The 14,173-nt window shown below is 44.3% G+C and overlaps 1 protein-coding gene across 1 annotated transcript in view; it reads right to left on the bottom strand.

The window, feature by feature from the left end:
• Positions 1 to 14,116, bottom strand: part of DCAF12 (DDB1 and CUL4 associated factor 12) — a 42,660-nt gene extending 28,544 nt beyond the window's left edge. The window contains exons 1-2 of the mRNA XM_019480025.2: positions 13,870 to 14,116; positions 12,796 to 13,050 (exon numbers count right to left, since the gene is read on the bottom strand). Coding sequence (XP_019335570.2) covers positions 12,796 to 13,050; positions 13,870 to 13,950 — 336 coding nt within the window. The 5' untranslated portion in view covers positions 13,951 to 14,116. The remainder of the gene's footprint in view (positions 1 to 12,795; positions 13,051 to 13,869) is intronic.
• Positions 14,117 to 14,173: the final 57 nt, after the last annotated feature.

Consider the following 14,173-nt stretch of genomic DNA (forward strand, 5'->3'; position numbering starts at 1 on the left):
AAGTGTAACCCAAAAAAGGACAGAGTCAACACTTTAAGACTCGATTTCAAGTTAACATCAAATGCTCCACTCATTTGCCCCAAACCCCCTACCAGTTCCTATGGTTTTGCAATCAGTTTTTCTTCTCCGTTGCTGCAGGAAGAGACAGACTATCATTATACGGAGAAGTGGTTAAGAAATGTTTTTTGCTGTCCTTGGACAAATCTTAAGAGGTTATCTATTTTCCTGTTCTACATCAGGACAAAAAGTGAGACACTAGTGAAGTTTGCTGACAAAAAACATCACCCAAAGACATTTTCCTGCAAGCCAGACAGGTGGCAGACCAACCTGGACATCGCTAATTGGAAGTTTTAGTTTTTAACAAATGGACAATTTTCAAAGAGATCACACATTGCTCCGTAATTCCTGGCCAAGTCTAGCTGTACAAAGGGAACACAGAAACTAACTGTGTCTAGTGTTATGAATATGAACACCTGAAGAGAAAAATAATTTTGAATCTTGCATTCTTACAGATGCTGCTGAAGAAGACTGAGAGACCTGAAAGTCCAATGCATTCAGAAAGAAGTACAGTGTAAACTGACTGTACTTGTATACCAAAAATGAAGCAGCTATGATCCAAACCTTGTAAAATTAAATTAACGACAAAAGAAAGAATAGTAAAACTTATTTAAACCAACTTAAAAAAAAAGTCAGATTTCAGAACAATTTTCCTTATCTTCCTTGTAAAATCATTTGCTTTGCAGGACATTTCTAGAACTGGGAAACCAAAGACATCTTTGGATACGTAGAAGTTTACACTTACATGTTGGGGTTTTGGGTAAATAAGAAATGAAAGAGGCTTACCTATTTTGTTAACAAAACAAATTCAGTAACACACAGCTACAGCAAACCAACAGAACATATAGATCTAAAACCGTTTGTTATTCTTAGTCTATTGAATACAACTAATTATTCCATAATCTATAATCTACACCCGCATAAACCAGACGCATCAAACTGGTTCCTTGGAGAAAAGCCGAATTCCAGGTTTGGCAGCTGCCTTTGGTATGAACATAGGACTGAGTGCTCCCTCCAAGCCACAGATCTCCCACTGTTCTCAAAGGGGTTTCTGCACAGAGATCAAGTCCAGTACAGACTTTATGTAGTGATAGGACCATCGGTACTTCGTCCCACTCAAACACCACTCAAAAATGACACCTACTACTTCCTTTCCACCCTCATTTGTCTGTCCTTCTTTTCCTTTTATATGCACCATCTTCAATTCCTTCTGCATTTTTTTTCCAGCTGAAACTACTCACTTCAGACCTCCTTTTTTATTTTAGCTCCTATTTCCAATTAACTAGCTAATGCAGCCATACACTTACATTTGATAACAGCCTTCACCTCCCTGCAGGGGGTTGCACAGAGGATGGAGCTGGGCTGTTCTCCGTGGGGGCAGATACAGGACAAGGAGCAATGGGCTCAAGTTGCAGGAAGGGAAGTTGAGGTTGGTTAGTAGGAAAAACTCTCACAAAGAAGGTTACGAAGCACTGAACCAGGCTCCCCAGAGAGGTGGTGGACTCTCCATCCTTGGAGGTTTTAAAAACCCAGGTAGACAAAGCCCTGGCTGGGATGATGGAGCTGGGGCTGGTCCTGCTTGGAGCAGGGGGGTTGACTAGATGTGACCTCCTCAGGTCCCTTCAACCCTCATTATGACACTTGTATATCACAGACAAATAAGCACCTCAACAAGGTAGTCTGGAAGAGGACGTTCACACCTCCCAGAATAACTGGTGAATGCTTGTGGGCTCTTTTTTACCCTGAGTCCACAAGCATCCACCAGTTTTTCTGAGAGGTGTGAACTTCCTCTTCCAGACTACCTTGTTGAGGTGCCTATTTATGATACTTTAGTCAACGGACTCTCTTGTGGAAGATTCTCTATACAACTAAGAGGACTAGACACTTTATTTAGAATAAAACCTTTGGTTCAGAGGGGTATTCAGATTCTACATCCTATTAATACATCATATAGCTGTGACACACACAAGCACAGGTGCCTGACCCTGCTAGTTAAAGGCTAACATTTTTGTAATGCAAAGGCATTAGGGGCCCTCAATAAGTACCTCTAGGAAGCAGGTTGAGATGCTAGATCTACATAAAACAACTCTGGAGACCGTGCAAAGGTTCATGTGTCCCATCGCCCTTCTGCTTTGCTTGTTTTGGTCCTGCACCCTCAACCACTTACTGACAAAACACGTAGGAACAGAGGATTGGGAGGGGCCTCTTGGCCCACTGACTGCAGTTCCCTGTTTTTACAAGCCATCAGGAACCCAAGGAAAAAGTCACCCAAATAACTGCTGCAAACCCTCTGCCACAACTACAAGGAAAATTCCAAGACATCAAGAATACCCAATTACATGCCCCCCAGTGCAACAAGGAAGGGTATGTGTGCACGCACATGCACACAACCCATAGTACATGTGTGCGCCCATACCCACACCCACCCAGAGTAATGCTAAGAAAATCCTAGGGGGAAAAGATTACTGCCCCCTCTCCTGGAAAGCAGATCTCCTCCACGGTCAATGCCAAATCTGTCCTAATGGAAATATTCCTCCCAAACTCCAGATCTGGCAAATCTGAACAACCCTGAGTGAGAGAGCAGGATCGTCTAGCGGGGAACGGCTGGGTTTGCACTAAGCACCAGTAAAAGCATCAGTGCTCTCCAGCCAACCTGCCATCCCTCACACCCTCCCCCTGCAATGGCCAAAATCCCAATGCCTAAGAAGAAGGAAAAAAAACCTCTAATCCACCATCAGAAGCCAGGAGCCTTCCTAGGGGTGGAAAATTGGTTCTTGGCACAAAATGGAAAAAACAGCAAACGCCCTAAGGCCCAGGCTTACCAGACTTTCTACGACACTTAAGCTATCCCAGCCTGGGGAGCACAACTACACAGACGCACTGACTGGTGAGCCAGAACTCCCTGTCCTATCATACCATCCCTTCTATAAGCTTACCCAGTTCAACCTTAAAGCTAGACAGGTTTCTTGACCCCACCATTTTCCTGTAATTGCCAACACTCAGAAATCTTCCAATTCCCAATCCAAAATTGACCACTAGCCAGTTTGCAGCTCTTTGATCTCATCTCTGCACTGTTATTCAGCCTAGAAAAGGTCTTCTCCTTCATGTTCGCTGCCATACATACTAGTAAAAAGTGATCATATCCCTTCTCAACCTCTGCCTTGCCCAACTAAACAAGCCGACTTCTTTTCATCTTCCATAATAAAAGGTCTCCATTCCCTTCAGCATCCTAGTGGCCTCTCTTTCAAATCTGCTCCAGTTTAAAGTTTGAACACTTGTCATTAGAACTGTACAGTACTCTACCTGGTCTTATCCAGGACTTACATCATCATTTGTCCCTCTGAACCCTCTTTTTAAAAGCTGCATTGCACTGAAGTCCATGGTCATCCTATGATTTCCTAGATCCTGCTCTGATGACTCCAGTCTGAGGCCCCCATCTTATAGCTTAAGCCCTTGTTATTGGTCTCTAGGTGAATGGTGTTGCAGCTCATACCGCTAAATGCTCCATTTCATACAATTACTTAAATCTTCTCGTACAACAACCTGGTTATCTTCACAGTGGTGTCATTAACTGTCTTGTTTAACATTTTTTTTTTCAAATCAAACTTTGTACTGGAGTTAGCGGTGTCCTCATGACATTTGTGGATGCTCGTAAACTGGGGGACACTTTCAATCTCAGAGGGACACCACTGATGACTGCTCACTGGTCAGATTAGTGAGCAAACTATCCATCCTCCTTTGAGTCAAGTGTCACCCACTTCTAACTCTAGCATATCCAGCTGGTCAACAATTTCCCATCACATACTTCAATCTAGATAAATTAAGTCCACTGCATTATGTTTCTTTATTAAAACTTATCTTGGCAGAAAATGAAATTAGCCTGATACCATCATCTTCTGATAAACTGATTTTTTCCGTCCTACTTTCTTTTCCTTCTGTATCTTTAAGTACTCTTTTCTTTAGTACATTTTAAGATCTTACCGACCCCCAAAGCCAAGCTAACACACTTGTAATTGCCTGGATCACTTCTTCTCTCTTTGCTTTGTTTTAAGATACTTACAGAATTAGTTATTTTCTAGTCGCAGAGACTCTCCCAGAGCTGGTGAATATCCATGTTAGAATTGCTGCTATTTCAGGTGTCCATTCCTTTAACATGCTGGGCTGAGACTATCTAGGCCCTCAATTTTGTGATTGGAAGCAATCTTAGTTTTGCTTTCACCTCAAATAAGGCAGTTTCTATATCCGAGTCTCCAATGCCATGCATTACGCCACCAAGAGTCAAAGGTGAGACAAAGCATTTGTTCAGCTCTTGGGGCAAGCGTAGGTTGTTCCTTATCTCCCACTTATCCAAACTGATGTGATTTAAGGTGCATGTCATTGCTCCTGCCACAAGACAGCAATAGTACTTTTCCCTCCTCTCTCAAGGGTACCATCTTCCATTCTGTTGGTTCTGATGGTCTTCCTCTCTCACTCCTGCAGGTCAAGGACGCTTTTCACAAGTTGTACTACAATTACTGTCACTGCACTACAATTACTATCTAACAATTTAGATATGGATCCAATTTCGATTCTAAGATCTTATAGCGACGTGCCCAATTATTTTAGTGATGGGATTAAATATATTTGGGTGCTCTAAGGGCCATCATGGCGAGTTAAGAATAAAACTACCAGGATAGCCTGGGTGTACCACAGATACAAGGTCTCAAATACGTCTGCAATGTGGCCGACGTGTTCAGACTACAACACTGCTGGCTTACACACCTTCCTGGTTTCTTGCAATCTAGTAGGAAGGAAATGACGGCATGCTCTGTTGTCACTAACAAGACTACTTAACCAACTTCCGCAAAGCCAGCAAAACAAACACATTGTTGTGGAACTGGGCAAGCGGTAGGAGGTTAGACAGCCATTTACAGTTGTTACAGGCACTTCAGTAAACATTTAAAGTATAAACGGTTTGGTGGATTTTTTTTAAACATTTATTAAAGATAACCAAACTACAGCATGTTGGTAAAGCTAAACCATAAAGAAGTCAAATGACCTTGTTCCCTATTATTTCACAAGTGTCCTAAATGAACCAGGGACATCTTCAGGGGGAGAGGGGGAAAGTTATTTTTTTTCACAACTCTCCTCTTCCCCCCTCCCACGTAAGACACTTTATTTTTGAGACGGCAGAATGAAGAAGAAAAGATTTTTCTAGAGTTACAGCTGCATATAGCAGAGACAGAGCCTCATCTGCAGCTCACTCACCTTCCCCTTTCCCAAAAGCTGAAACGCTAGCTGCTGCTGAAGGCTGGTCTTCATGGCTGGCTCTACAATTTTGAAGAGCTAAACATTCTGCAAGAACGTGAAATAGGAGAAGAGAGCAGGAGTAGCTAAAAGACAGCAAAAGTCCCAGAAGAAAGGTTAGCTTGATTAGCGGAACATCAAGACTATTAAAAAGGAGAGATGGCTGACGAGCAAAGGACGACAAGCCATTAAAGCAACTGACAATCTTGGCTGCCTGAATAAAAATGCCATTGCTGCTGTGGGCAGGAATCTAAGTGGGGTGCTTCTATTCCAGGCAGAAAAGCAGTTTCCCTTCTTCAGCACAAACCCCAAATTTTGGGGAGCTGTTTCCAGGGACAAGCCACATGCACCATGTGAGTAAATACAGTATGCATGCAAATACTTAACCCAGTCTCTACAACAACCCTTTTCTTGAAGGTGAAGATCCTAAAATGGCTGCATTACACAACCTATTTCCTCTTTTCTTTACGGTGAGGAAGAGAACTCTTCTTTCAGTAAGTCTCCTTTAGCTGAAACAATCCTACGTTGAAAAAAAACCACTATCACAATAAGCAATGAACTGGGGATCTGTGCATCTGTTTCTTTAACTTCTTGCATTAGAATATTAACCACACAAGTGCTTTTTATCGGTGGTCGGTATGCTGTAACTTGTCATGCAAGCTTCATCTGGCCATGAAAGCTTTGTCCATGTGCCACAAACCAGAGCACCGCACCTAGTCCCACAAAGTGAAACAAAGCTGAGCCGTCTTGCTCTGTAGACAGCTGTGCACTTACAAGGGAAGAATCCGACTGCCCTAAGAGGTCCTGCCTGTCTAGTAGCCTCCGCGACTCCTCCTCCGATGCAGAAGTGCAACCTGTGAGGACTACAGTGCTCACGGATCAAGGGAGGGACTCTGCCTGGGTCAAAGATGAACCTGGAGTACTAGCAATTGTAGCTACCGTAGTCAGGCTACAGATAAGGCACTGTAGATATGTTTAACACACCCCTGCTGGGTTTTCTTGGATTACTAACCTAATGCATACTTTATTACTGTTGGTATCACATTAGTGCCTAGAAGCCCCACTGGCAATTAGGGCCCTGACAGTTACTAAAGATCTACATAGACGACAATTTACCTTGTAATGCACGCTGACATCACTGTAAAGGAGGGGGGGAGGCAGCTTACAGCCTTGCACTACTGCAGCCTACTAAAAACTGGGGGAGAGTTACCCTAGGAAACATCAGAGGAAGACTACACCAATACAAGTTACACCAGCACAGGGTACGGGGAGTCTATCCAAAGGCAGCCAATTGCAGAAATGGCTGCATCTGCTACCCAGCAATGAGGTGCTATAACAACACCTACTGGAGGGACTACACCGGTCGAGCTAGCTGTCCACCTTGGACATCAGATGACAAACTGCTGTTGTGTGGCCCAGCCCCAAGAGAGAGCGTCTGCCTCCAAGACCCGAAGAAAAAAGATCAAGACGGAAGAAAGGGAGTTCCTTCCACTTCACAACAAAGTGCCTTGCAGCGTCATGAGTCATGTATTGCGGAGACAAACTGAACCCGCATCCCCCAAGACTCAGACTCACGTCTTTTCCACCCCTTTGGTTCTTTACCCGACTTTCAGGGACAACGAAGGAAAACAGAGGCTCCAGCATGGCAGAGACGAGTCATGATCCAATTTTTTATTTTATTTTATTTTTCTAAACTAGAAGTGTTTGGCCAAGTAAAGCAGAGTCCTTTACTCAACAAATCTGCATTTCTCACTGGCAGGCAAGGTTCTTTGGGTAGACGCGATATCTTTTATTAGACCAACTGCGTAGTTGGAACAAAGTTCTTTGCAAGCTTTCAGACACAAGGAGACTCTGCTGCTGTTCTGAGACCTCCAAGTCTCGCTGGGACTTTTGAACACCCCACCAACAAATTCCAAAGTTTTAGGGAACGTGCTAGGCAGCAACATAAGGTCATTAATTACACTGAAAACGGGCAAATAGGGAAAGCACAGTGTCCATTGTTACAGGCAAAAGGAAAAGAAGTCAGGCTCAGAGTCACCTTGAAGTGCTGCAGGCAGAGAACTGGCACCCCCTGCCGCCGCTCGCCTGTATTGAAGGCAGCAGTCCAACATGCTGCTTCCTCCCTGGCTGCACGGCTCAGCCTGCATCAGTACTGAAGTGTCACCTTTCATTAAAAGCATCTTTCATAAAACGAGCACCAACTTAGATTTAGACAGCACAGAGAATATGCATAAACTCAGACTGATTGCCTTTTCCTTACACAAGGACAGATGCCAATTACATTAATTTTGCATCGCAATTCCAAATATAGTTCTTTTAGGAACCAACATTATTAGCTACGCATAGACTAAAATAATTTTTAGTCATTCATTCTAGTACTTAAATATATTGCTTAGACTGTCTGACTTGGTAAAAAGTAAAAATCACTGAGTGTCAATAGCTAGTTTGTCAAACCAGAATGGAAATGCAGTTACAACTCAAACTACCGTATCTTCTTTCAAATGCATCCTTAAATCTCTTCGTGGTCACAATGCCTACAAAAAAAACCCCATCAGGACACTGGTTCGCTAGTGCCGCTGCCCATCACATTAACAGTTGGCTTTCTCAAGCTCCCACATCCATCTCTTGCTTGTGTCCTTAGATGGCAAGTTCTTTAGAGAAGGAACCATCTTTCTGCACCAAACAGAATGGACTCCAGTCCACAAGCAGGTCCCTCCAGGGGCATGATAATATAAATATAATAGCTAAAATGATGTATTCATCTTTGCTCTTCAACAATTTCATATCTGCACAAAAGCCATGTTCTCAAACTGATGACTCCCACCCACCAGATATAAGCACTCATCTCGGCTTCTTCAGCACTAAATCTCCACATACAAGTCTTGCAGTACCAGTGAGCCCTAAAGAATATAAGAACGAAACTCCATGGATCACTACAGGGAGACCAAGCCATGTCTGAAGGGGGCAACATGGAAGAACACATGGGAACAATTATTTGAGAAGGTCACAAGCAGGCAGAGGCAACTTCCATCAGTCCTATGTCAGCGTGATGGGAGTGATAAAGATCTAGACCGAGCCAATACCAGCAGGATCTAAATTAGCTTTCAAACACAAGGTGCGTGTTACCAGATACCACGTATCGTTATCTCAAGGGGGTGTCCCAAGGCACTCAAGTTTCATTACAAACTCCCTCTCCGGTTTGGAGTTGCACATGTCCAGGAGCTCAGTAGCTATGCTATCATTATTCTCTTTGCTCCTTCCCCGTACCCAATAGGTTTGGCTTTGCTTGGGTCTCTACCACCATGCTTAATTTCTGGAAGTTGGCTGGACATGTAAATGTTGATACAAATTGCAAGGGATGCAGAAGAAAGACCACCTGCTCCTCAGGTACAAGAAACTGTCACCGTATAATTTACCAATAGCAACTGAAAGATGGGCAAGTGGAAGCCTTGCATGACAAGGCTTTCAAAAATCTCCATCAAGTGAGCTTTAGTCAAGGCCTGCAGGGTAACAAGACGCAAGCCTGGCTCAGTCTTCACATAGGAGACTGAGCCCTCTTTCAGGTCCTGCATGCCAGTCACTGGGGGCAACGCAGCAAAGTTTAAATTGGCTTCCCAAGTAAAAACTAATCACGCTTTGCCCTCAGGAACCACCACCGACTGCCTCCATTAGAGTTGACAGGAGCTGCCATATTATCGTACGTCTACTACTGAAATGCTGCAGCATCAGAAGTTTTTTTTTTTCCTGTGCCTCATTTGTCTTCTCATTTAAAGAGGGAGAAAATACTGTGAAGTCCCATCTGATATGCTCTAACAATCCCAGGATGGATCCCAGGAGATGAAAGCCTCCAGTGGGAGCAGTGATGACACGGATCCTCCGGAGCAAGCAACAATGCCCAAGCACAGCCAGGAGCCTGTGACCGGTGGCAGCAGGACTGCTGGGACTAATGGGAACGCTTCACCGCGCGCTTCGGGAAAGAAAGGATAATCTAGGAGACATCTGACAGAAGGATTTCAGAAAGTGGCTCTTAACAGAAAGCTATTTTTGGACTCAATTTCCTCTCAGTCCTAACGGGGGGGGGGGGGGGAAGAAGAATCTAATACTCAGAAAAACTGCCTTCCTCTGCTAGAGGGAAGTCAACCACCAGCGAGCACCTTGTAGAAATTAAGTGACCCTAACAGCTCTAGTATTTGCCTGCCTCAACCCGTCACCTCCTTTAGCTTCAACCAAAACAGCATATGAAGTTCACTATTCCTCCCAAAAAGAGCCACAAAAATGGCACTCAGTGAATATATGGACCAACCTATAGTTGAGCCCCCAACAAACTCCACCTTTGGATTCTCAGCATGGAATAAAAATAGACACATTTTCAGCAGAATTTTTATTTTAGTATTTTCAGACCATTTAACCCTTCAGGTCCTTTCTGTGGTTATTTGATCTCTTGAAAGATTTTTTGAGGTTGGATTTTATTTTTAGTTATCAACTTGTATTTAGAGGGAAAATGTTGTCTCTTCCCCTTCCTTCCCCCCCAAAAAGTAAAAAACATAGGGTTGACTTATAATTGGAACAATTTGGTGTATTCAGGGGTGAGTTTTGACCACAGCACTGCTAGAACAACAGGAAGTTGCAAAACAATGAATCCCAGTTTTTATTTTAAGGAGAAGTCTTTCCCGAGTTAAAGGTTGAAGAAGAGACAGGCCCCTCAGATGCATAAAAGGCTGGATACACCTACATTTCACATTGCTTTCTGGCAGATATGCAAAAATAAATAAATACATCTCAGTGCTTTGGGTGAAGAGAAGTTGCCGGCTGTAAGTCATTGCTTGTATTGCACCGACACCTACAGGCCCCACAGTGCTAGTCCTATGCATGACGAACAAGAACCTGCCCCAGGGAAGCCCGGGCCTCTTGCCATTTTTAAATTTCAATAGAGAGCTACACCAAGATGCGTACACATTAGTTATCAATCATTTCTGCCAAAGACAAACATTTCATTTATAAAATGTTTGCCAATTGTGAAATCCACAACATCTAGGACAATAATCCAGCTCCCAGATGTGCAGAAGAAAGCATACAGGGACATTTTTAAGAGGAAAAAAACTCCCGAAAAACTGAGGGCAGAGAGAATTATATAAGCACATTACATCATTGACACGGTATAAAAATCAGCTCTTCTTAAAAGCCGTCTATATTCTTTTTATAGTGCTTGTAAAACGACTGATCGAGTACCACGTGGATTCATCAAAAGTAAAGTCAAAACTGTAACAGTACATTCGTCTCTCTTCTTTTTATGGTTAAAGGAAGAGTTTTCAAAGTGTTCATATGATATAGCTAAAGGCAACTTGCATATTAAACACAAAAATGCAGCTAGTGACATGCTTAAGCTCTAATTAAAAGTAAATGCTATTAGTCAAATTTTCCTGTTGATCCAGGGTAAACAAGGGGAATTCCACTGTAGTGTTGAAGTTAACGATGTTAACTCCAGATTCATACCAAGAAATATAGCACAATTTAACATCCTTGGCGAATTAAAATTGTTAATTTGGCTCAGATGGTTTTCTATCTCTGGTTTCTAACAAAATGCATGGCATAAAATCTTATGCATTAAATACACGTATAAAAGGTAACACTCGAACAACATGGTTAAGCTAAAGCAGTTGTAGGAACCTCCCTTTCCTGAATTTTTCAGTAGTAAGACTTTTATTACATTTTTAATAGTATACATCTTTTAATAAAGGATACTGCCTCTGTTCGAATATCAGGCATTCAAAGGTCTGAATCAGACTCAAGAGTTCACACTTACAGAGGCATATGGAGAATGGGTACAGAAGTCATGTTGATTCCCCCTTTGCTGCTGGAATGGTCAAGTTAGAAACAGTTTTCCACAAAGGTAGCTTAACTAGGCAACAGCCCATTTATCTCTCTCTCTCTGTGATGGCAATATAAATGCTCCAAGTTTCTTTTTGAAATGGTAAGGCAAAATTTTGAGTCTGCCATGTTTCTGCACATCTCATTCATAAACTTTCCCAGCAGAGACTCTCGGCCTACAGGCTCAGGAAAATATAACATGCCCAGAGCATCACCAGACTCAGCTCAAAAGTTAATTTCAGTTATAAGTAAAAACCCTACATATCGGTGGCCAATAACTCTCAATTACAGTAATTATATGCCACACTGTAAAAGGTCTATTCTTTTAATGTTAAAATAGGACCATTTTAAAATGGGGAAATACCACTCCTACCCACGAAGAACAGTCAAGTCCAATTTCCTCACTTTTCTCCAAAGCTTTTAAGCAAAAAAACAGGAGAAAATAAAATCAGCTTCTAATATACCATCCAGCCTAGATGATTTGGCACCGTTTCATCTGCCAGCTTCACTCAGCACCTGTCATTTTATTCAGAAGTTTACCTTACCATCAGTATAAATAAAGCCTAGCTTTTATTTTTCCACTAAGTCACAGAAAGCCTCATGCACAAATTCCTGGTTCTGTTTTAATCAAGGGGAGTTTCGCTGTCAGGTTTAACAGAGACAGGATTTTGTCCAACAGGTACAAAAAAAAAAAAAAAAAAAAAAAAAAAAAAAGGCAGTTGTGGTTTTATTTACCTAGAACTATATTTCAACATTTCTTCGCTGTGCCTGAAATCAAACACTGCAGCAACAAGGACTTAGAAATATGTCCTTTTATTAGAAGTGAGCATAATTAGTGATCTAGCTTGTGAATGTCATTCTGTTCCAAGACTGAAAGCAAGTGAAGAAAAAAACCCAAACAAACCAGTGAATCTTTTTCCCCCCCAAAGTTCAGCTTTAACATTTTATGGCCTTAATAACAAAGCTGAAGAAACTTTGTGGCTTATGTGGAAGATTCTCTCTTTACAGTGCCCTTTTAAAAGCCATCAGCACAGCAAGGTATATACAACTTGTTCAAGAATGAGACTATTGACCAATGGAGATGGGGTTGTGTTAGGACAGAGCCAGGGAGCCATCTTTTGCAAAAAGCTTATAATAAGCAGACAAGGTTCCTTGGGTGAATTTGATCTCTTTTATTAGACCAACCCAAATGGTTGGAGAATAGTTATTAAGCAAGCTTCCGGGTTCAAAAACCCTTCGTAAGCATAAACCTACCATCCTAAGGACTGAACTGAAGGTCAAGTATCTCCAAGTTTTGTTTAGTTTCCACCCCCCAACCTCCTTTTAATGGAAAGAAGAGGGGTTGGATCAGGCCATTACTCTTGTACCTATGTCAATTCGCACAGCGCTCAGTTACAAGAGATGAGCGCAGTATAAATAGCTATCGAGAATGAGGTAGCATGCGAGTTGACTTTACTCCCAGCTACTTCCCAAAACCTCCTTCTGCAATCTACATTTAACGTTTACGGTGATATGCAAGAGCAGGGGAAAACAGTTCTGTCGGACGTTAGAGGAAACAAACAAAAAAAAAAAGATCATGCTTACTGTGTTGCATTTTGTCCCACACACCACTTGCCGATGGTTCAACCACTGAGATGCAAACACTTTATTAAGGGTCCCTAGATGAAACTCTCTCTCTTTCAGGAGACTGGGGAGCTGCTGGGCTGCATATCCGTGCAACAGACGGTGGTAGCTGGAGTCATTCTGCATCCTGACTTCTCTACCTTTCAGGTAGTACACCAGAGACCTTTTCACAGGGGGGAGTCTCTTCCTTTTGTGAACTGAGTGATCCCAGCCATACTGTTAAAAACACAAACATCAAGCTCAGGAACCGCGACGGAGGCATGCTTTCAGCGACTCCTTTCTTAATACAGAACCGTATCGCGCAATCACGGACGAGGATGAAAGCTCACGCCTAGTACAACCCCCGGCTAAAGCATCCTATACGAGCACCTGCCTCAACTGTTCTTAAAAACAGCATAAACCGTATCGAATCAACTCCCGGAGGAATCCAACCCCGCCGAAAACACTGGGAAAAAAAGGACTGATGCAGAACCTCTCCGCACAAGGTAGGCTTTTTAAATGAATATTTCTCTGACAGGCCATTCGTAAGAACTGCCATTTACCGGGTCAGACCACAGTCCATCGTGCCCCGTTTGTGCCGCGCAGGCTGGAAGGGAGACGGGCCCGCATCCCCCTTCCTCTCCCCTGCAGCCCCCACCATTTAGCACAGGGGCAGGCAATTATTTCGGGCGGAGGGCCGCTTAAAGGCGCAGCGAGCCATCGAGGGCCGCGCGACCGGCAGCCGGGGGCAGGTATATATTCGTTTTCTACATTGTTTAGGGGCCCCGCGGGCTGCACTGCGCCCACCCCCGGTGTAGGGTCTGAGCAGTTCCAATATCACAGATCCTTGTTTACGTCCTCTGCCGCACGGGGCAGAGAAAGCACCTAGGAATTAGACAGGGGGCGGGGCTTCAAGGGGGGGGGGGGGAATCCCAGGCCCGGGGGGCGGCCGGGCCCACCTGTGCGTTGCGCCGGCGGCGGGCCATGCAGCCGTTGTGGGCTGGAACCCGCCCCGCCCCGCCCCGCCTCGCGCCGCGCCCCCGCGAGGGACCGTACCTGCTCCCCCTGGAGCCCGCCGGGCCCGGCGGCGGCGGCGGCCGCCGCTCTGCGCTTCCTGCTAACTGCTTTCCTGGCCATAGCGCGCGGGGGAGGCGGCGAGAGCGAGAGCCGGGCCCGGGCCCCACATGGAGCAGGGCGGGCAGGAGGCGGCCGCCGCGGGACGGGGCATATAAGAGCCGGGCCCGGTCCGTGTCCGCCCGCGGGGCCCCGCCGACCGCGCTGCGCGACGCCCTTTACGCCAGGCCGCGCGGCGCGGCGCGCTTGACGGCGCGCGGGGCCCTAGCAACCGCCGTTGCCACGG

The sequence above is a fragment of the Alligator mississippiensis genome, chromosome 3 (genome assembly GCF_030867095.1).
Source record: "Alligator mississippiensis isolate rAllMis1 chromosome 3, rAllMis1, whole genome shotgun sequence".
Classification (NCBI taxonomy): Eukaryota; Metazoa; Chordata; order Crocodylia; family Alligatoridae; genus Alligator; species Alligator mississippiensis.